This window comes from Ascochyta rabiei, chromosome 13 (assembly GCF_004011695.2).
Source record: "Ascochyta rabiei chromosome 13, complete sequence".
NCBI lineage: Eukaryota > Fungi > Ascomycota > Dothideomycetes > Pleosporales > Didymellaceae > Ascochyta > Ascochyta rabiei.
This window is the reverse complement of record NC_082417.1, coordinates 134,086-154,849: the sequence shown is the minus strand read 5'-3', so window position 1 is coordinate 154,849 and position 20,764 is coordinate 134,086. Positions and strand designations below refer to the sequence as shown.

At 56.7% G+C, this 20,764-nt stretch overlaps 12 protein-coding genes across 12 annotated transcripts, besides 15 other annotated features; 9 read left to right on the top strand and 3 right to left on the bottom strand.

Annotated features, from left to right (window-relative positions):
* Window positions 1–642: 642 nt before the first annotated feature.
* Window positions 643–2,093, bottom strand: EKO05_0007646 (uncharacterized protein; the record flags this gene model as incomplete). The annotated part of the gene is made up of 5 exons (XM_059637097.1): window positions 643–687; window positions 735–850; window positions 919–1,065; window positions 1,190–1,345; window positions 1,403–2,093. 5 exons carry the CDS (start codon window positions 2,091–2,093, stop codon window positions 643–645), a joined length of 1,155 nt encoding a protein of 384 aa, XP_059493080.1.
* Window positions 1,612–1,648: a tandem repeat.
* A 30-nt stretch (window positions 2,094–2,123) lies between the features above and the next one.
* Window positions 2,124–2,171: a tandem repeat.
* A 313-nt stretch (window positions 2,172–2,484) lies between these two features.
* Window positions 2,485–2,524: a tandem repeat.
* A 56-nt stretch (window positions 2,525–2,580) lies between these two features.
* Window positions 2,581–2,642: a tandem repeat.
* Window positions 2,643–2,904: 262 nt separating this feature from the next.
* Window positions 2,905–3,961, bottom strand: EKO05_0007645 (uncharacterized protein; the record flags this gene model as incomplete). The annotated part of the gene is made up of 3 exons (XM_038941091.1): window positions 2,905–3,559; window positions 3,616–3,781; window positions 3,829–3,961. The coding sequence occupies 3 exons, from the start codon at window positions 3,959–3,961 to the stop codon at window positions 2,905–2,907; spliced, it is 954 nt and encodes a 317-aa protein (XP_038797213.1).
* A 176-nt stretch (window positions 3,962–4,137) lies between these two features.
* Window positions 4,138–4,174: a tandem repeat.
* A 193-nt stretch (window positions 4,175–4,367) lies between these two features.
* Window positions 4,368–4,428: a tandem repeat.
* Window position 4,429: 1 nt separating this feature from the next.
* On the top strand, window positions 4,430–5,428 carry EKO05_0007644 (uncharacterized protein; the record flags this gene model as incomplete). Its single annotated transcript, XM_038941002.1, has 2 exons — window positions 4,430–4,478; window positions 4,536–5,428. The coding sequence occupies 2 exons, from the start codon at window positions 4,430–4,432 to the stop codon at window positions 5,426–5,428; spliced, it is 942 nt and encodes a 313-aa protein (XP_038797214.1).
* A 520-nt stretch (window positions 5,429–5,948) lies between these two features.
* On the top strand, window positions 5,949–6,992 carry EKO05_0007643 (uncharacterized protein; the record flags this gene model as incomplete). The annotated part of the gene is made up of 1 exon (XM_038946394.1): window positions 5,949–6,992. One exon carries the CDS (start codon window positions 5,949–5,951, stop codon window positions 6,990–6,992), a length of 1,044 nt encoding a protein of 347 aa, XP_038797215.1.
* A 343-nt stretch (window positions 6,993–7,335) lies between these two features.
* Window positions 7,336–8,184, top strand: EKO05_0007642 (uncharacterized protein; the record flags this gene model as incomplete). Its single annotated transcript, XM_038946395.2, has 1 exon — window positions 7,336–8,184. The coding sequence occupies one exon, from the start codon at window positions 7,336–7,338 to the stop codon at window positions 8,182–8,184; it is 849 nt and encodes a 282-aa protein (XP_038797216.2).
* Window positions 8,185–8,877: 693 nt separating this feature from the next.
* Window positions 8,878–8,906: a tandem repeat.
* Window positions 8,907–8,995: 89 nt separating this feature from the next.
* On the top strand, window positions 8,996–9,940 carry EKO05_0007641 (uncharacterized protein; the record flags this gene model as incomplete). Its single annotated transcript, XM_038940984.2, has 2 exons — window positions 8,996–9,209; window positions 9,267–9,940. 2 exons carry the CDS (start codon window positions 8,996–8,998, stop codon window positions 9,938–9,940), a joined length of 888 nt encoding a protein of 295 aa, XP_038797217.2.
* An 18-nt stretch (window positions 9,941–9,958) lies between these two features.
* On the top strand, window positions 9,959–11,296 carry EKO05_0007640 (uncharacterized protein; the record flags this gene model as incomplete). Its single annotated transcript, XM_059637096.1, has 1 exon — window positions 9,959–11,296. The coding sequence occupies one exon, from the start codon at window positions 9,959–9,961 to the stop codon at window positions 11,294–11,296; it is 1,338 nt and encodes a 445-aa protein (XP_059493079.1).
* Window positions 10,216–10,264: a tandem repeat.
* Window positions 10,796–10,827: a tandem repeat.
* A 1,543-nt stretch (window positions 11,297–12,839) lies between the features above and the next one.
* EKO05_0007639 (uncharacterized protein) lies at window positions 12,840–16,572 on the top strand (the record flags this gene model as incomplete). Its single annotated transcript, XM_038941114.1, has 2 exons — window positions 12,840–13,069; window positions 13,116–16,572. The coding sequence occupies 2 exons, from the start codon at window positions 12,840–12,842 to the stop codon at window positions 16,570–16,572; spliced, it is 3,687 nt and encodes a 1,228-aa protein (XP_038797218.1).
* Window positions 13,780–13,848: a tandem repeat.
* Window positions 14,299–14,370: a tandem repeat.
* Window positions 16,573–16,951: 379 nt separating the features above from the next.
* EKO05_0007638 (uncharacterized protein) lies at window positions 16,952–17,710 on the top strand (the record flags this gene model as incomplete). The annotated part of the gene is made up of 1 exon (XM_038946396.1): window positions 16,952–17,710. One exon carries the CDS (start codon window positions 16,952–16,954, stop codon window positions 17,708–17,710), a length of 759 nt encoding a protein of 252 aa, XP_038797219.1.
* Window positions 17,711–17,967: 257 nt separating this feature from the next.
* Window positions 17,968–18,612, top strand: EKO05_0007637 (uncharacterized protein; the record flags this gene model as incomplete). The annotated part of the gene is made up of 2 exons (XM_059637095.1): window positions 17,968–17,974; window positions 18,023–18,612. The coding sequence occupies 2 exons, from the start codon at window positions 17,968–17,970 to the stop codon at window positions 18,610–18,612; spliced, it is 597 nt and encodes a 198-aa protein (XP_059493078.1).
* Window positions 18,613–18,723: 111 nt separating this feature from the next.
* On the top strand, window positions 18,724–19,176 carry EKO05_0007636 (uncharacterized protein; the record flags this gene model as incomplete). Its single annotated transcript, XM_038946398.1, has 1 exon — window positions 18,724–19,176. One exon carries the CDS (start codon window positions 18,724–18,726, stop codon window positions 19,174–19,176), a length of 453 nt encoding a protein of 150 aa, XP_038797221.1.
* A 272-nt stretch (window positions 19,177–19,448) lies between these two features.
* Window positions 19,449–19,493: a tandem repeat.
* Window positions 19,463–19,559: a tandem repeat.
* Window positions 19,560–19,586: 27 nt separating this feature from the next.
* Window positions 19,587–20,435, bottom strand: EKO05_0007635 (uncharacterized protein; the record flags this gene model as incomplete). The annotated part of the gene is made up of 2 exons (XM_038941168.1): window positions 19,587–20,044; window positions 20,105–20,435. 2 exons carry the CDS (start codon window positions 20,433–20,435, stop codon window positions 19,587–19,589), a joined length of 789 nt encoding a protein of 262 aa, XP_038797222.1.
* Window positions 19,597–19,622: a tandem repeat.
* Window positions 20,359–20,390: a tandem repeat.
* Window positions 20,436–20,764: the final 329 nt, after the last annotated feature.

Sequence of the window (20,764 nt, the reverse complement as noted above, 5' to 3'; positions counted from 1 at the left end):
TCATCTAATACAACACCACAACCACCTCACCACCTACTATATAATATCCAAGTAATCTTCTAGTGTTATCCTAAAAAAGACTCATTTAAAATAATACTACCACCTGCTACGCTACGCTACGATAATAACAAGTAGATCGTTTAGGGTTAGAGTGTAGAAGAGATTTGTTTCCTTTATTGCTATCAAGTGCTTCGCTACCCGTCATGTGTATAGTGAGTAAAAAAAAAAGAAAAAAGGTTTCCGTGTGGGAGTCTAGAGAGAGGTGGCTTCTTGATTGCCATCGAGTGCGTCGCGCCTTCCCGTCAAGCCCGTCGACAAGTCAGAATCACAGGGCAAAGCAAACACAAGAGGGCGGTTTCATACAGATCCATAAACTCATCTATCGAACCGCCTGATGCTCGTACTGTACAAAAGCAAACCAAATCTACATGGAGTAGTGCAAAAGGAGGCTATGGGAAGGGGGTATCTCAACCCGCGCCATGTGCGCGGACTCAAGGAGAAATGCAGCTAGGGGGGTAGCTGGTATTAGAAGGTTATATCGGGGTAGGCGCAGACGTTAGGCAGAAAACCGGGTATATGCAGGAGCGCGCGCATGTAGTCGTACACGGCAAGGGGAGGCATCGAGAAGAGGGTGTCGATGCCTTACTTGCCGCCTTGGGGGAGCTTGACGTTGTTGCTGAGCCATGCCTGGGCTGATGTTAGCCACGGTCTCGTCAGCCATGTTGTGGCCTTACCAGTCCCTCGAAAATGCCCTCTCCCGTGGTCGCGCAGCTGGGCTCGACCTTCCACACATGGTCCTTTGCGATCTTCTCGAGCTGTAGCTTGTCGGAAACCTCCTTTGGCCGCATAGCTGCCACGTGTTAGCCTCTGTCCTCCGCTTCTGCACTCGCCAAGCTTGTTTGCAACGTCGTGACGCACCTCCTTGCAGATCCTGCTTGTTCGCGAAGACCAGCAGCAGCGCGTCCTTCATTTCCCTGTCCTGGATGATGCGCGTGAGCTCGGTGCGGGCCTCGTCGATACGGTCGCGGTCGTTGGAGTCGATGACGAAGATCAGACCCTGGGTGCCTGCACGGTGTGTCAGTGCATGTGCTGACTGGATTGCGGGGGGGAGTGGTCTGGCCGGGTGGGAGAGGCGTGGGCTGCACGTGTGCGCGCCTACCCGGGACATGGCCTTGCTTTCCCAACATACCCGAGAAGTAGTGCCTCCACAGAGGGCGGATCTTGTCCTGGCCACCGACGTCCCAGACGTTGAACTTTGTGTTCTTGTATGTGACGGTCTCGACGTTGAAGCCGACGGTGGGGATCGTTGTCACGTCCTGGTCGAGCTTGAGCTTGTAGAGGATGGCTGGTGGTTCGGAGTCAGTGCTGCGTGGTGCGAAGAAAGCGTGTCAGGCTGGCGTACTAGTCTTTCCTGCGGCATCAAGACCCAGCATCAACAGACGCATCTCCTTGGATCCGAAGATCTTGCCCATCATCTTTGAGATGGAGGCACCCATGCTGGCGGTGTTGCAGTATGCCAGGCTCGGCGTCGGCGTGACTGGCCGGTGGTAGGGCGGCGTGTGACGGTGCTGACAGAGGCCGGGCAGCAGACGAAGGCGACAACAGGCTCCACGGGCGTCGAGCGTCGGGCGTCGGGCGTCGGACGTCGAGGTTGGAGAGCGGCGGAGGGAGAGCGGCGGAGGGAGAGCAAGAGGGACGGCAACAGGGACGGCAACAGGGACGGCAAGAGCGATGGCAACAGGGACGGCAACAGGGACGGCAAGAGCGATGGCAACAGGGACGGCAAGAGCGATGGCAACAGGGACGGCAAGAGCGATGGCAACAGGGACGGCAAGAGCGATGGCAACAGGGACAGCAACAGGGACAGCAAGAGGGAGGGCAGACGAGAGATGAGCTGAGGTCTCCAAAGTGAAGACGGACGTTCGGTTGGCGGATCGGCGTTGCACTGCTTGTTTCAATGGCAAGTGCAACCTGGACACCCCTGTCGTGCCTTGACACGCGAATACCCGCGTTACACTGACAGCCTGCGCAGTGCGCAAAAGGGGGCCCGTCTGCGCTGCCTGGGCTGCCTGGGCTGCCTGGCCTGTGGGCATTCCCAGATGACTGCGACTACGCGCCAGGACGCCTGCAGTGCATCCCTACATGCGGCGTGCAGCGTGCAGCGTGCGTGCAGTCCAGTCTGGCTGCAGGCTCGTGGGAACGAGTGCGCCTCGACGCGCTGAAACGCCAATCTAACAGCCCCGGTACCTGACCTGAGGCAGCTGCAGCAGCCAAAACGCACGCAAGCATCTCCTAGTTCGTTCCTACGCGAGCACGGCACTTGTCCATCCCATCCACTCCCTCTTGCCCGGAGCCATTCAGTCCGATCAGACTCATCAGAGGAGCGGGAACATGCCTGCATCGAGCGGCTGCCTGCACGCCATGGGCGCCCGCCGTCCCTGGCCGGTCCTTGGCAAGGAAGGGCGTCACAATCACCAAAGGAAGAAAAAAAAAAATAAAAAATAAAAAATAAAAAAATAAAAAAAATAAACAATAGACAATAAACATAACACACAAAAGGTAGCACGCCACTGCACCGGTGTCATGGTCATGGTCATGGTCATGGTCATGGTCATGGTCATGGTCATGGTCATGGTCATGGTGATGCGGGCTTTCACCGTCGTGCGGCTCTGTTCTGCATGCTGTCCAGGCCTCTTTGCTTCCTAGCCTGGCTACCGGCTACCCTCAGGCCTACCATGCTCGAGCAGTCGAGCTGCTGGGTGCCTCCCTCCAAGTCGATGCTTCCGAGGCTTGGCGGCCGCTGTGTGCATTGCTCTCGCCCTACCGCTTTCTGGCCCCGCGCACACAGAGCCGTCTCCATCGTGTGCGACGTCTGCGCTTTTCCACCCGTCTTCCCGCCATGCTTCACTCGGGCAGGCTCCTCATGACACCCTCAAAAGCCACCAGTGCCATGGCGTTTGCAGGGAACGCCCTCAGGAAGCATGGCACGAACCCTCTCCAGTAGCCCTTGAACCCGTTTTCTCTGTACACGGCCTTTGCCGCATCCCTCCAGCGTGGGAACCGTCGCTCAGCTCCCAGTGGGTCTGTCATGATGCGCTGCTTGATCACGTCGCTCGGGTACGAGCTGACCCAGAAGATCTGGGCTGACAGCCCACCCGCCCAGAAGTTGACCGCTGGTGTCGACAGACCCGTGTGCTTCTGCAGGAGCCGAGTGAAGACGTCGTACGAACCCCACCAGAAGCAGAAGAAGGTGCGGAACAGCAGGGTTGCGGACAGACCGTGGTATACCCCACGCACGCCGTGGCCTCGGAAGATCTTGGTCAGGCAGTCAATCGGTCCGCTGTAGAGACGCCTGCTCTTGTCGGCCGAGTACTGGATCTGTAGGCGTGCCTTGACGTGCTCGACGGGTGCTGCGACAAAGGATACCGTCCAGCCTGCCAGGGTGCCTGCCATGGCATGGCCCACCACAGGGAGCTTCCCCTGCTCACCGCCCGGCTGGCGAGGGTGGAAGAAGCGCTCGTTCAGCTCACGGCGGTAGACGCTGAGGGAGCCAAGCATGCTAGCGTACGTCAGCGACGCTGTCTCAGGAGCCATGGCGAGGACGGGTGCGCGCACATGGAGTCCATGAACATCCATCCCACCAGCGGCGGTGTTGCACCCTTGTAGAGGCCTGCGAAGCCTTCTCTGCGCACCGTCTGCAGCAGACAGTCCAGCGGCCCTCGAAACTGAGACTTGTCCGTCGTCTGCAACCGTACCTTGACGGTGTCGAATGGGTGTCCAACTGCGAACGTTAGCCTGCACAGCTGCTTGCCCGCGCATGACACGCACCGGACAGCTTTGCAATGCCAGAGAAGACACCGGCCACGAAGCCGCGATAGTGGGCCGGCTGCTTCTTGCCGCAAGGGTCCACGACGGCGGCCGCGGCGGGCTGCTCGCCCGTCTTCATGACGGTGGTAGCCATGGTCGAGGTGTTGTCGCGTTGTGAGGCCGCGAATTCATGCCGGCCGAAGACGAGTCAACAGCAGAGTGTGGAGGAGCTCCATTGCACTGACATGGCAGGGCAGACGACCTGTCCACTTGTCTGCTCAGCCGTCGACAAGCGTGCAGCAGAGCTCGATCGGAGAGGCACAAGCGCCCGCGAGGCCAGTGGTGACGTGCAAGGGCGAGGGCGAGGATCGGCTCTGCAGGGTCCAGCTCGATCTCGATCGAATCCTTGTTCCTGGCGTACCGGTAGCCCCGCCCCAAGGGTCGCATAAGCAACTGCTGCCGCAAACATGCACCGGCTGACGATGCGCGTCTTTGATCGCCGGCGACTGCCTGTTTCCCTTCACTGATCTGTCCATCTTCACGCTCACTTTGCACTCTGGCAGCAGCAACAGCAGCAACAGCAGCAACAGCAGCAACAGCAGCAACAGCAGCAACAGCAGCCATGTCGGGCACACAAGCAACACCCTCGGCGCCCATCCAGTCGAACAAGGGTCAGCAAAGCTCTGGCCGGGCACTTCTCACCTCGAGCGCATGACTAACGTGGCCAGTGTGGACCACGTTGATCACCAACACGGCCTACCTGACCGGTCTCCTCACCCTCGACTACAGCCTGAAGAAGCACGGCAGCAAATACCCCCTCGTCGCCCTCTACACCGACACCTTCCCCGCCGAGGGTCACGCCGCCCTCGACGCGCGCGCCATCCCCAAGGAGCACGTCAAGTACCTGCTGCCCAAGGTCTCCAAGGACTACACCAACGACCCGCGCTTCTACGACTGCTGGAGCAAGCTGACGCCCTTCTCCCTCGAGCACTATGACCGCGTCGTGCAACTCGACAGCGACATGCTGGTCCTGCACAACATGGACGAGTTGATGGAGATGGATCTGGACCCGCCCGCTGCAGCTGGGAAAGGCGACAAGGTCTTCGCTGCAAGCCACGCCTGCGTGTGCAACCCGCTGAAGAAGCCGCACTACCCGAAAGACTGGCGCCCAGAGAACTGCGCATTCACCTCCCAGCACTCGGACCCGGAGGCCGCACAACACACCGGCGCAGGCCCTACTGCCGGCCTTGGCATGCCCAACGGCGGCCTCCAAGTGGTCAACCCCAGCAAAGCAGTGTACAACCTCATCCTCCAACAGCTCGCCGACGACTCATCTATGGACTACGACTTCGCCGACCAGTCGCTGCTGAGCGACGTCTTCTGGGGGCGATGGGTCGCACTGCCGTACATCTACAACGCCCTCAAGACGATGCCAACCAAGGGCGTGCATCACCCGATCTGGCAGGACGACAAGGTCAAGAACATCCACTACATCCTCAGCCCGAAGCCGTGGGACGAGGCGCCCGGAAAGTGCAGCCACGAGAACCATGAGTGGTGGTGGGTGGTGAACAGCGAGAGGCTGGATGCCGAGAAGAAGCGAGGCATCCAGGATGGCTTCTAGCTGCGTATTGACGTCCGTGGACGGAATGTAGAAGATGTGCAAACTAGCTGTAGAGCGTGGTGTTGGTGGTGGAATTACGAGTTGAATATTCTCGACAGCTTTGTCGAGCATCCGTCACACAGTGCCAGTCACGATCAGCGCTTTCTCGAATCCCACATGCATGACAGCCCTACTCTCCACAAAGTAGCCAACAGTCCCTAAGAACGGCGTATAGATTGCCTGAGCATAGAATAGTAAGAAAGCTAGATACATAGTGTAGCATTTCATTCTACGAGGTTGGAGAAAAGAAACCATGAGTTGAATGTCGTTGTGAGCGAATAGATGGTCGCGATGATCAGTAGGTAGGACCCCACATGATGCAATCAATCGCCGACGTACTGGTATTGCTAATGAATTATCGCACCACCTATTACAGGTCCCAGTACATAACCTGATGGGTTCCCACAGACACAACAAGCTTTCCACTTCCGCTCACCTGATTTTGTTCCCCGTTTTCTAGCACTTCTCAATCTCATCTACCATGGAGGCCCTCAAAGCAGCAGATGTGACCCACAGGAATGGAGAAACGACTCACTACTACGAAGGCGGCACCGCAGATGGTATCCCACTGATCTTCATCCACGGCTGGCCTGACATCGCAGAGACATGGAAGCATCAACTCAAGCACTTCTCGTCCGGATCAGCTGGCTCCGAGTATCGCGTTGTTGCTCCGGACCTGCGCGGATACGGAGACTCCTCGGGCCCAAAGGACAAGCGTGCCTACTCCCTCCAAGTCCTGGTCAACGAGCTTGTCGAGTTTGCCGAGAAACTGGACATCAAGAAAGCGGTGTGGATTGGTCACGACTGGGGCTGTGGCGTCGTCAGTGCGCTCGCAGCTCACCACCCTGAGCTGTTCCTAGGACTGGTTGTCACCGCGGTGCCCTACCGAACGCTCGAGCTGGGACTCGACTACCTGATCACACTAGTGAACCGGGACATCTATCCCGAAGAGGAATACAAGTACGGCCAATTCGAGTACATGAAGTACTATGAGCTCCACCCCGACGACAGCGTCAAGGCCTTTGAAGGAATCGCCGAAAAGATCACCAAAGCGCTATACATGCGCCACGATCCAAGCAAGCATGGCAAACCCAGTGCGGCGATGAGCAGACAGATCAAGGATGGAGGCTGGTTTGGCGGCCATCCCGAGAAAATCCCGGACGTTCCGCTCGAGTACACTTCCCTCGACCAATCGCTCTACGACAGTCTCCTCGCAAGCCACAAAAAGCACGGCTTCTTCCCGCCAACCGCGTACTATCTGAACCACGAAGCCAACGCAGAGTACGCTAAGAGCGAGAAGAACGGTGGCACGCTGGAGTTCCCAGTGCTGTATATCGACGCGAAGCATGATGCTGTTTGCTCGCCAAGCGCAACGCCGAAGATGGGTCAGAGTCAGAGAGAGGCGGTGAAGGATTTGACATACGAGACGATTGAGAGCGGGCATTGGGTGCAGCTGGAGAAGCCAGGGGAGGTGAACAAGGTGTTGGAGACGTGGTTGGACAACTCGATACAATTTCGATGCTAGAAGACAGTGGAAGCCAACCAACCACTCCATGCCTACACATCGTCAACCGAACTCAAGATCAACCGTGTTCAATTCTCGCCAAGTGTGTTTATGCTGTAGAGCATGCTCAGTCCATCGATTCCATGTGACCTGACGCTTGAGAGCTTCTGAGCAACCCCTGTCCAGGCCAGGGTCTGCAGATGCGGGGCTGCGGCAACGGACGCTAACCACAGACCAACGTCGTGTATTTCGTTGGCCGAGCCATGGTTATCCACACGTCAATTCAAACAACACGAGAAACATTGGGTCGCATCCGATAGCCTGACTTATAACATAACTCTGACCTGACCGGAAAAGCTCCGAAATGCTCAGAGAAACCATGCAAGAGGTGGACCTACTGATTCTGGGCGCAGGCTGGACTGCAACATTCCTGATCCCGCAGCTGAAGAAGGAGGGCATCACCTACGCCGCAACAACAACCAGCGGCAGAGACCACACCATCCCTTTCAAGTTCAGCCCAGACTCTGGTTCTGTCGAGCCATACACGCGTCTCCCGTCGGCCCGCACCGTCCTGGTCACGTTCCCGCTCAAAGGCCACGGACAGTCAAAGACCATCATCGGCCTGTACCGCGCCGCCCACGGCCCGAAGAACAACTGGATCCAACTGGGCTCGACGGGCATCTTCAACCAGCTTCCCGATGGCTGGAGTGCCGACGATGCTCCGTACGACAGGGACGACACACGCGCCATTGCCGAAGACGAACTCCTCGCCGAGCACGGCTGCGTGTTGAACCTCTCCGGTCTGTATGGCGGCGAGCGCGTCCCGTCAAAATGGCTGTCGCGCCTAGCGAAGAACAAAGACGACGTGAGGAAGCGCGGTGCCGTGCATTTCGTGCACGGGGAGGACGTAGCGCGTGCGATCATCGCGACGCATCGCAGGTTCACGCCAGGCAAAAGGTGGATCATTGCCGATTTGCGCGTCTACGATTGGTACGACCTGATTCTGAGCTTCAGCGCCTTGGCCGAGGGTGTGGAGGAAAGCGCGCAGGAGCATGAGGAGCGGCTGCAGTTTGCGAAGTGGGTGGCTGAGTTGATGATCGAGGAAGGGATAAGAGCTTTACCGAGAGAGATGAGTTCGTTGGGTCGCAAGTTGGATTCCAGAGGATTCTGGGAATATCATGGAGCCTGGCCGAGGCACCCAAGGCTGTGTTAGGTAGGAGCCGTAGAACAAGGATTCGGGATCGAGCTGATTGGCATCGAGTCTGATTTTTGACGCGTCCACGAGACGTCAGCAGCTACGAAGACTTGGTTCGGATTCCAAACGCCCACTGCATACCATGGCTTCCTCCATGACCCGGAAAAATACTGCCACGGATTCGGGGTCGAGCTGATTGGCATCGAGTCTGATTTTTGACGCGTCCACGAGACGTCAGCAGCTACGAAGACTTGGTTCGGATTCCAAACGCCCACTGCATACCATGGCTTCCTCCATGACCCGGAAAAAAATACAGCCACGGGCACTACTTCCGGTGTCTCTGTGCCATATACAGCACGCACAACCACTACCGTTAGTCACATCCCTCGGCATCTTGAAGTTCGATGGCACAGTCACTTTCCCACGCCCCACTCGCTTCCAACCTTGGATGTGAAAAGTCCACTGCAAACTATATATACCTCTCTGGACCAGAAAACAACAGTCACGGGCACCACATCCTCTGTCTCCGTACCGTATGTACAGCAGAAACAATTGTTACCACTAGTCACACCCACACGATCTTTGAGATCCAACGGTACAGGTATTGCTACCGTGCCAATCGCATCCAAACCACAGATCCGCATGGATCTCAGCAGGAGTAGAAATACCTCTGCTCGCCCGCTCTGAATCTCTTTCCCACATTCCCCCCATACACACACACACACACACACACACACACATCTCCCATTTTTCAAAACTCACATCCCCAGACCAACAAACACACCCACGGCACGCTTCTCCACAACATACATCTCACTCGCTAGACAAGATGTATCTCAACACCCCCTCCTACCTCCTGCAGATGCCCCTTTACCCTGACTGGTACTACGACGCGCGCACAGGCCAGAACGTACAGCTTGTGCCTGCCGTAGTAGAGCACCTGTATCGACAAGAGCAAGAGGAGGTGAGACGGGCAAGGTATTTCGGGTTCCAGGCAGCGCACTATGCGGGTCCTGTCCAGGCACAGCCGCAGCTGATTTCCAGTGAGTTAACTGCATCTGGCGGAGTGTGGCGTGGTGCGGTGCTGATGAGTGTTGTAGACCACGTGCAACCTTGTGGCTACGTGAATAGCGGTGCGTGGCAGCATGGGAGCCAGCAGTGGGCTGGTGGTCGCGAGGGGTTTGGCTTCGACCGTGTGCCGAGTCTGCGGCAGGTGTCTGGGCTGTCGAGGCAGCGTGTGCCCGAGTCGCTGTATGCGCCATATGGGTATGTCGACGCTTCGTTTGTGGATGCCAGGGTTGTTGCTGGTGGCTATAACGCTCCAGCCATGCAGCCTGTGCAGCAGATTCGGGCGATGCCGATGCCTACCGGGTTTCCTGCTCCTGTGTCGGCAAGCGTGGGTCGGGTGCTTTCACGCATTCCGGCTGCTTCGATGCCTGCTTCGATGCCAGCTTCGAATCTGGTCGTCGACCTCACTGGTGATGAACCCGCTGGAGTACCTGCTCCGGCTCCGAATTCGACCACTGCCGCGGCACAAGGTAAAGTTGCGAGCGAGGTCGAGCCCGCTCCAGCACCGGCTGCGCCAACTGGCCCTTCCGCTTGGACCAAGGGGAAAAAATTCCTCGACAAGGTATTGCCCGCCGGCAGCGATTCCTCTCGGCTCTTCGAGTCGATGAAAAGCAGACTCTCCGCCGCGCAACGAAGCAGATTCTGCGACGCGCACTGGCCCACCGAGCAGGCCGCTCATGATGTCATCCGCCAGATGTCGAGGTAGTTCCTCGATGCTGATGAGATGGTCATGTATACGCGAAGATGGGACGGCGTTGCCGCTCTCCCCGTTCTCGAGGATCCAAGCGAAGAGCAGCGCTTGGAGAGGGAACTGCAGCTAAGCGACATCAACGTCGACAAAGCTCGTTTAGAGCAAGATCTGCCCGCGAAGAGATCGGCCAGGCGGGCTCAAGAAGAGTTCGGGCAGTGGTCCAACCGGATTTCCAATATGAAGGGACCGGCTTTCCAGGCCTGCTTTGGGAGGAAGAAGACCGCAGATGCGGTGAGGGAGGTGGTGAGGGAGAGGGAAGAGGAGCTCGCGAGGGATGAGCTTGCAGTGGTGGCTTCCAAGAAGCGGAAGAGTGCGCTTGCGGCAGAGAAAACATCTTCAAAGAAGATCAAGACAACGGCCGCGGTGCAGAGCGAGCCAACTCCGTCTGTGGCTTCGACGCCTGCCAGCATTCCGGCTGCTGAGCCGGCTCAAGACCTGGAGATGGATCTTGATGCGGAGGGAGAGACTGACGACGAGGATGATGAGCTCTCCCAGCTCATCCTGAAGGGCTTCGAAGAGGAGGAGCCGGCTGCTGACGATTCAGAAACACCCGCTCTCGCAACCTCGGAGGATCCCGAGGCTTCTTCACGAAAAGAGGAATCTCCTGACGAAAAGATCTCGGAGCATGCCACAGCTCTGATCTCTATTCTCAACTTGGCACCGCGGGAAGAAAATACCGTGACTGAGTTTAAAGATGAGGTCAAGAGAGTTCTTGAGGCTTCGTCAAAGGACGAGGCTACCTCGGAGCAGGACACAGCTCCCGCATCACCTCTTGCGACACCACAGCAAGACAGTGCTGTGGCAATTGTAGAAGAGCATGAGGAAGAAGAAGTGGAGGACGACCTCGACGACCTCTTCGATGACAACGAAAACGTCCCTGGGCAAGTGGCCACTCCAGCCATGGAATGCACTCCTCAAGCAGAAGCCATCCCAGAAGAGCTCGCCGCCACAGCGTCCGCAGACTGGGAGCTCGTCGAAGCCGGCATCCACTACGCCGCGGTGCTAGCCAAGAAGCAGGCCGAGATCACTCAGCTGGAGCAGAGTATCACCAACGGCGTGACGCACCGCAACCTCCTTTTCAGGGCCAGAGCAGAGAAGAGCCGCTCTACCAACGAGGCCAAGTTGCGCGAATTGAAGGACGAGTACGTGGTCCTGGAGCAGCTGTCGAGGGACGAGGTGTTTCAGATGTGGGAGGCAGCCAATGCTGATGCCATTCAACGGCGTCGCCAGTATAATGCCGAGAAGGCCGTGAAGTCGGTTCCTAAGAAGAAGGAGGCCGGGTCGTGTGGTGGGTCGAAGATGAATTGGTGAGTTGACATGGAGCGGGCTGGGCCGTTTGTTGTGTTTAGCGTTGCGTTCGAGATACCCTGGGAAGCGTGCTGTTCTTCGTGCGTTGCAATGAGATGTGTTCAATTCGAGGGTTTTAAGCTGCAGATTATCCTGTTCTTGTGTGCCGTGATGCATGTCTGTGACTCTCGAAAGGAACACTGCACACTACCGTTATTCCTCTCAGTGGCCCAGCGCCTCTTCTTTTCTCGGCATCACAATCAATTTTTTAGACCGTGACAGCGTACTTCTCGATGATATGCCCACGTCTCTCAATTACATTGCGTTCGAGAATGTGGCGCTTTTCGAGGATGCTATCAGGTCATATGCAACCAAGCTGACGGCGAATGATTAGAATTCTATAAAGCTAGAACGTCATGCCAGGGTCGAACACGCTCGAGCTGGTCCAGAGGGTTGTACTCGCCTGCTTGCCATTTCTGTACCTCATCATGCTGCCATAAAGCAGTGGGAATGCATAAGCCGGAAGACGGGACTGCGGTGCTTCTGATTGGGCTCCGAGGCAAGCCTGCTGTGGGGCAGCGTGTTGTCATATCCACACAGCCACAACTCCAGCCTCATGGAGTTGAGGTTCCCTCGATCAGGGTCCAGGGCGATCTGGTAGCAAGGAAGAGCGTGGGTCGGCGTCAGCATAGGCGAATGCTTGATGCAACGATCCCATATCCCTTTACCGGCAGATGACTCAACAATCTTATGCAGAATGTGAGCTTACCCGGCCACATTCACCCGTACAAGAAGTTGGGTTTGATGTGAGAGCTGTATTGTGATGCCCACGCAGCGTGTGCCGTGAAGTCCTTCCCGTCTCAAGTTTTTGAATCGTGCGCGCCTTGCTACTGTGTACGCCCGCGAAAACTTGGAACATCCACGGGCGAAACGGGACATGGCACGTGAGTGAATACGGCAAAGCGGTGCACAGGAGTAGCGCACAGGGCTTGGCGCCGTCATTGACCGGGGTTTGAGTTCTGAAGTTCTGACGGTTGCTGGATCGCGCCCCACATACGTGGATATCTTAATGCTCCTGCGCAGTTGATTCTGGAGCATCGGTGAGTGAGAGACTACAAGGGAACGAGAATTGTCCTGGATATCGACCGCGCAGGACAAAACCTAACAAACGCCCGCTACTATCGGCGGGATACCGGGCGCTAGAACTCCAGCCCGCTGTCGCGCTGGCCGAATGATAGGTAGAGCGGTGACGAGAGAGGCGCCGTGCCAAGTATGTTCGCGCGCGAACTGCCAATTCAGGGTAAACCCAAACACGTCGACCTTTGAACCAACAACGACTTTTCCAGTGACCTGGCACGCCTGCCTGCTTTGTTGCATTCCTTTCACACCCCCTCAAGACCCTGCTTCACCTCCGTTACCGCCACCTTGCTTCGAACGCCGGAATTGCTTCCCCCTCTCGACAGCACTTCTCATGGCCTCACACTACTAGCTGCAGGGGGGCTACTACCGCGACATCACAACCCCAACACCACGAGCAGCGCTCATATAGCGCCAGAAGACCAACCAAATGTCGTCCACAGACCCGTCCGCCTCGCCGACGAGCACTAATGGGGCTGCCCTAGCCAGACAGAATCAGAGCATCGCCAACTTTGCCGCCTCGCTCTCCACGGCTACTGTCATTTTCGGTGTACAGTTGGGCGTCTTCTTGATACTGAGTGGCAACTGGAAAATCACACGATCCAAGAAGAGCCTAGATGAAAAGCCTTCAGATCGACAGAGCCTCTTCCAGAGGATATAGTATGTGCTGCCATTTTCTCAATGCGACTACGCTAACAGCCCACAGCTACTACAAGACTGCCTTTGTACCCAAGGCCAAACGCATTGCAGCCCCAGTTACCGCCATCGAGTCCATCAAGACAGTGTTCAAGATCAGCGACCGTGAGCTCATCCGTATTGCAGGTGTAGACGGCTTCCTGTTCCTCCAGTACCTGCAGCTGCTGCTTCGCATATTCATACCTATGGCCATTGTCATCCTGCCTATTCTGCTGCCAATCAACCGCATCGGAGACGTCCCGGGAGTCTCAGGACTGGATTCGTTTGCATGGCCGAACGTGGCCACTCTAGGCAAGCAGCACCGCTTGTGGGCACACTTGATTCTGGCAGTTTGTGTAGTATGCTGGGTTTGCTTCAACTTCTTCCTGGCGATGAGGAAGTTCGTCCGCCTCAGGCAGACCATTCTCACCATGCCAGAGCATCGCATACGCGCCTCCGCGACCACCATTCTCGTCCAGAGCATCCCCCGGAAGTGGCTCACCATGGCTGCGCTCGACGCGCTCTACGACGTCTTCCCTGGAGGCATCAAAGAAATCTGGATTAACCGCAACTTCGATGAGCTGCAGGACAAGGTCAACAAACGGAGCAAATGCGCCAGAGCCCTCGAATCCGCTGAAACAAACTTGATCATCATGTGCACGAAGAAGCACAAGGAAATGCAGGAGGCCAAAGCCAAGGAAGAAGGTAAAAAGAAGAAGACGAAGAGAGAAAAGAAGCACGACGAAGCGCAAAAGAACGACGAAATCGCCCATGAAACTGTCGACCATGGTACGGATGCCGGTAACCCTCATCAAATTGAACGACAACTGCAGTCCGTGCTGGATGAGAGCGCATCATCGTCTTCTGATTCGTCACGCTCCTCATCGCCCTCGCGCAAGAAGGGTGTATTTCCGATACCATTCGTTGGTCAAGGCTTCCATGCGGTTGGAGACGGGTTTCGCGATGTAGGGCAAGGCGTGGATCGCTTCAACAAGAAGATCTACGGTGGCTTCAGAGGCGCCTTTGCAGGCAAAGACAAGCGTGGACCTGCTCAGCCCCAGCTTGATGGCACCGGCGAGCGACCAATTTCTTCGCCGACTTCCGCAGACTTTGGGCAACGGGGCGCTAGTAGCGATACCTACTCTCCACTGACAGTGCCAGAGCAGGACCAATTGGAGTCTGACCTTACTGTGACCGAGACAAGTTCGCCTGATGAAAAGCACAAGCACAAGCACAAGACGGAAGAGAAGGAGAAGAAGAAGGGAGTACTGCAGAAAGTGAAGGAGTCGCCCTTTAACCCAATTCGACCTTTACGTCGCATGAGCGACGATTTTGCAAGCCCGCAACCTTTCCGTAAACCCGGCGAAAAGCTGCCAGAAGATTTAAAGGAGCCTGTCAAAGCAAAGTACAACTACGCAGGTGTCTGGAACGATGCTCTTGAAGAGGACGATGATACCGCCCTTTGGAGGTCGTATATTAAGCCCAAGGACCGCGAGACCATGCGTCTTCCTCTCTTCAAATGGGACTGGTGGCCATCTCTTCCATTGATCGGCAAGAAGGTCGACAAAATCTACCATTGTCGCAAAGAGCTGGCACGATTGAACACTGAGATTGCCGAGGACCAGGCTCATCCTGAACGCTTCCCGTTGATGAATTCTGCTTTCATCCAATTCAACCACCAAGTTGCTGCACACATGGCTTGCCAGGCGCTGAGTCACCACGTTCCTAGGCAGATGGATCCTCGTACTATCGAAGTCAACCCCAACCAAGTGCTTTGGGACAACTTGACTATGAAGTGGTGGGAACGATATCTCCGGCTGTTCGGTGTCATCGCAACCATTGTTGGGCTGATCATCTTCTGGGGTATTCCCGTCTCGTTCACTGGAGCTTTGTCCCAAATCTCTACTCTAACAGACGAGCTTCCTTGGCTGGGGTTCCTCGAGAAGCTTCCCACGTGGGCGATCAGTTTGATCCAGGGTGTGTTGCCTCCGCTGTTGCTGGCTGTTCTTTTCGCGGTCCTGCCAATTCTTCTACGGTTCTTGGCGGGTGCCACCGGTACTACGACATCTGGAGAGCGCGAACTTCTTGTGCAGAACTTCTACTTCGCCTTCGTCTTCATCCAACTGTTCTTAGTCGTTTCTCTCTCCTCAGGTATCACGGCTACGATTGAGAAGATCACCAGCAACCCCACCAGTGTCCCCCAAACCCTGGCTGAAAGCTTGCCAAAGTCCGCCAATTACTTCTTCTCTTACATGATTCTGCAAGCTCTCAGTATCAGTTCTGGTACACTGTTGCAGATCGGATCTGTTCTGGTGATCATTCTCTTCGGATTTTTCGACACCACGCCTCGCGAAAAGGTCTCGAGAGTGCTTAACAGGTCAGGCATCAACTGGGGCACTATGATTCCGGTATACACCAACTTCGGCGCCATTGGTATCATCTATTCAGTTATTTCGCCTTTGATCATCATCATGATGTTGATCACCTTCTGCCTGTTCTGGTTCACCTACCGATACCAAATGATCTACGTCTCGTACGCTAAGACCGAAACGAACGGACTGATCTTCCCGAAAGCCATCAATCAGCTCTTTACTGGCTTGTACTTCCTGGAACTGTGTCTTGTGGGTTTGTTCTTCCTGCAGGAAAACAGAGCGTGTGTACCTCACGCAATCATCATGATTGTCGTTCTAGCCTTGACAGTGCTGTACCAGTTTGTGCTCAATCGAGCCTTCGGCCCTCTCTTCACTTACCTTCCTATCACGTTCGAGGACGAGGCTGTCGAGCGTGATGAGGAGTTCCAGCGTGCGCAAGCCGGACGATGGACCAAGGAGGAAGATGCGGAACACCAGTCACTTGTTGGAGAGCACGCCGCGCAGACAGCAGAGGAGCGCGAACGTGCGCACATGGAAGAGATGGACCGTCTCGACGCCCAACGTACGCCATCGGGTAACGGCAACGACGCATACGAGCTTGAGGAATTCAATAGCCCCGAGCGATCGCGCAAAACAAACTGGGCTAACAAATCCCACACTTCTGTCAACGACAGCCGCTCCCGCTCCCGCTCACACACCACGCCCAAGAAGCACCACCGCAAAGCTCCCCTGGACGTCTTTACCGATACGCTCAAGCGGGGCCTCAACGATGTCACAGATGGTGTGACCCGCCCCGTGCGCGACATTGAATCGCAGGTTCTTCCCACAGCCAACCTCTTCGATAACATCGACGATGAGCTGCAAGATATCGAGCCTGAAGCCCGCCAGAAGCTCATCAAACGTAGCTTCCAGCATCCCGCGACGCGTACCATCCAGCCTGCTGTATGGGTCCCGCACGACGAGCTGGGCGTTGCTAAGGACGAGATTCAGCGCACGAGTGCATTCAGTCAGCAGATTTGGATTACGAGTGTGAACGCCAGGTTGGACGGCGGTGGTCGGGTTATGTACAGGGGGCTACCGCCCGATCGTGATCCCTTTGAGAACATGGAGGTGTAGAGAAGATTGAGGAGAGGTCGCGACTGTTTTTCTGTTCTTCGATCATTAGCGAGTATTCTTATCCTCATCGGCATCTTTTGCATAGCGTGCAGGCTTGCATGGTACATACAGCGCATGTCGCTTTCTAGCATAGAGGAAGTCGGAGTTCCACCCGTTCTTGCATGGCGCAAGGAAGAAAGACACACATATTGATTTACTCTGGTCATAATTCCGATTTGTGTCGCACGTTACTGAAAACAAAGGATACTCACGCCAGTCACGTGTTTAACGCGTCACGCTAAGTTCTCCACGACGCGTCGGGCAGCACCCCGCACCTCGACCCAAACATCGAAAACGCAGAACACAGCTTTGGACGTTCGCCAGAGCGCGTCATCACAAGATGTCGAAACAAGGCACAGTTGTAGAGCAAAAGCAGTTCTTTCTACAGGCAAAAAAACACCAGCTTTCGCGCGCAATCAACCCTTCACAACGACTCAAGACCATTGCAGAGGATGGAGGCATTGAGCTCGGCGTAGTCAAAGGTGCGCTTGACAAAGTAAACCGGGACCTCAAGCAGCACTCGCGCAAAGTGTACAGTCGGCAGATGATGGAGCATGTCGTGGAGCAAATCGATCAACTTTACTGGGAATCCGGCGCGCGGGACATTGATGACGAAGGTCTAGATGAAGCCACAGATGCAGCTGAAGACAGCAGCACGCTATACCAGAATGAGAACCTTACTCTGGACGAAAACATTGCGAAACTACCCACCGTCTGGGACACGTCCGTAGACCCTACATCTTCCCGCAACGTAGATCAAGACGACTACACTACCGCCCTCGCCCGCCTCCAGGACCTCTCAGCGCAGCGCCTCTCTCTGCAATCAAAGCTCAACACCTACCGCACGCTCCTCACGCTCCTCGAGCCGTACCGCAAGCCGAAGGAGAACATACAACCTAATCTGGTGTGGAGGGATGCGCCGCTTGCACCAGAGCTGGCCAAGACAAGGACGCTTGCTATACGAGTTGCGGGGAGGGTGGGTGAGCGGTTCGGGGACGTGCAAGTGCCGGCTACCGCAGACGAGGACGAAGATGTCGATATGGTGGGGTTGCAGGAGAGCAGTAAAGCGAAGCTCAATCGCATACTTGCAGGGTGGTAGACATGGCTTTATTCGAGGAGCGTAAATTCAAGACAGGGTGCTGGCGGCAGTCCCAGGTCGTGCTCAAGCAGATTTGCGATGTCAGGCAGGCAAGAGCGATAGTTACACCAGCCCTGGTACAACAACACGACAAGAGCAGCCGCGGACAATCTGCTTATATACTGGGGCTTTTCTTGCCTCGACAACACCACCACGACTATCTTTGTCGTCAACATCGCAGATAGCACACCATCATTACACGCACTCTTTTAGCCATAATGAGCTGTAAGTGTCCTGTCGATCTATTGAAAACCGCCGCTGATACCGTGGCAGCCCACGAATATCCTTCCTCAAATATGAGAGCGCCACTAGCACAGGACGTGACAGCCAATTTGCTGCCTTTGGTACCCAGACCGGAGGACAGAGGAAGGAGACGCTCGAGATCGAATGCGCTTTCGTACGTTCCGCGCGAGATACCGCCAAGGTCACATTTCCACCATACGGAATTTACGGCGAACCCTCACGCCCCAGCACAATTTTCGCGGCGCCGCGAGCCCCAGTCAGACGAAGAGGAACGGGAAAGTGCGAGGGAGTCAAAGCGCTACGCTGGTAGTCGCGGTTTCAGCTCTAGTTCTATCCCAACTCCACTACCGACGACCTCCAGGGCTGAACCAGCCTCCAGCTCTTCGTCTCCCCGCGGAAGCGCGTCCAGAATGCCTGATCTCGAAGGCCTCCGCAAATTGCTTCAGATGACCAAGATACGCAAGGCTCCTGGTCCTTCGCCAGAGGAAGTCGTCTCCACGCCCACGAACGCCCATTCGCAATCAAGCGACATCCCCCAGACAAGGCCTCGCACGAACTCCGAGCCCGGCCCACGAGCCTCCGCAGGGAGGAGAATGGTGGCAAAGCACGTCGTGCCTTAGGAGACACGCTACGAACCGCGTTCCAACGGTCTCGCAGAAGCGCGTCTGAACCGAGCCGTCATCAAAGCAACATGCCCGTTCCTCCCTAGCAAGAACAAGCTGACCGAGCAAATGGTCACGAAGCTGACAGGCGAGATCAACGCCTGGACAGAGAGCCACGAGAGAAAGATGAAGGAAGCGAGAAGGCAAGAGGCGATGCAACACGGATTGACCGCCGAGCAGAAAGCGGCAGACGACGAGTGGAAGGACGTGCTCAGTGCATATTCGGACCAGTCCAGTTACGACAAGGACGCTGGAGAAGTCGATGATTGCCAAGACGTCGATATTTCGTGGTCACCATCGCCCAGCAAGGCCTCCTCAGATGCGCTGCTCAGCCCTAACAGCGACTCATCGCATCCAGGGATCTGTGGCTCGAGCGCTATCCCCATGGGTCCGTATCCGCACCGGAAACACCCCACGCTGCAGCCGGACGACTCGAATGCGTCTGAAGATCAGGTCGATGACCGCGCGGGGTGTCGGGGCTGGGGTGTTTGGGACCTGTTGACGTGTTTGCAGTGTAGATAGAGAAGGGGAGGAGGATGCGCATGGGATGGTCGAGGGGCGTCGGTGAAAGTACCAAGGCTCGTAGGAAGCGGCACGTGTCGTGCAGACGACAGTTGTCCAGGTCGAGTACTATTTCGCTGCTACGAGAATAGACTTTTGTCGTTTGCTAAGTGCTGGTTGAGCACGGAATACGTTGCTCACACGATGGAGACGATGTGTTTCTTCTCCAGCGGAGTTACTGCTGTAGATGCACCACGGCTATGCAGAAACTCTGTTCCTTGTACTGACCTGCTCAGTGCAGTGCAGTCCAGGCCAGGCCAGGCCAGGCCAGACCAGTCGGGCCTCCAAACGCCAACGCTATGCAAACCCCCATCCCATGCCGTGCCGTGCCGTGCCATGCCATGAATTGAAATGCCCAGCAAACCCCCTCTTCACGCCTTCTCGTCGTCGTCGTCATCGTCGTCATCACTGCCAGCAGGCTTCTCCTCCCAGCCAGCCAAGCGTCTCAGGACGCGATTCTCCTCCTTCAGGCAGCGCAGCTCGGCAACCAGGGGCTCCTCGGCCTGCGTCTGCAGCTTCAGCGCCTGGCGCGCGTGCTCGGCCACGCGGCCCAGGCCGGCCTGCCACTCGGCGTGCTCGAGGCGCAGCTGCATCGACGTGCTGCGCTCCTGCTCGAGGAGGGACTGGTAGTGCTTGTGCAGGGCGAGGATCGAGGTTGTCTGGTTGTATGCGTAGGGCCGTAGTTTGTCGAGGAGCAGGGTGAGCGCGTTTTCGTAGTCGGTTACCAGGGAGGTGAGGGAGGCGGTGGAGGTTTCTAGGGCGTGGATTGTGGATTCGGCGGCTGTGAGGCGGGATTGGAGCGTGGTGAGTTCGGCGGCGCGAGAGGCTGCTGTGGGGGAGTGTCAGGAGTTGGGGGTTGGACTTGACTGGCGAGTGTAGAGTCACGTACCGTTGATCTCGCCATTCACTTCCCGCGCGCCCACACGGCTTCCCTCGATCCCACCCTCCTCGGCAGCGCGCTGCTGCAGCGCTTGCACCCCGTTCAGCACGCCCTGCGTCTGCGCCTTGTTCTCCTCCAGAATCTGGCTCAGCTGCTGCACCACGCCCCACAGATGGTTCATGTCTGTCTGCTGGCCCCCCGACGGCAGGCCGTTGACCATGGGGATGCCGTTCTGCTGCGGAGCGCCGTTCATTGGCGAGGCTGGCGAGGGCGAGGGCGAGGGCGCGGACCGAGGCATTGCGACGTTGCCCGTGCTGTCGAGGAAGGAGTAGTTGTTCATTGTGGCGAGTGGGGGTGCGAGGTTAGAGGCGGGCGGTAGGGCGCCGCGGCGCGACGTGTCGGGGTGGGGGTGCGGGAGCTTGTAGGGTTGTGCGGTCGAGAGCGGGGAGGGTGCAGAGGCCGGGCTTTGTGGAGTCTCGACTACAGAATGCAATGCTCCGTCTGCTTCAGACCAGCGAAGTGTCTCGGGTGCAATGCGCCAGACGTCGGAGTGTGGGGAAGTGGCACCGGGGGAGTGAGCTGTCGCGCAGGGTAGGGCTTAGCGTCTTGGCTGGCTGGGCTGGTGGTGTCGGTACCAGAGCGCCCCCTCGCCCTGATGTCCTCGGTACC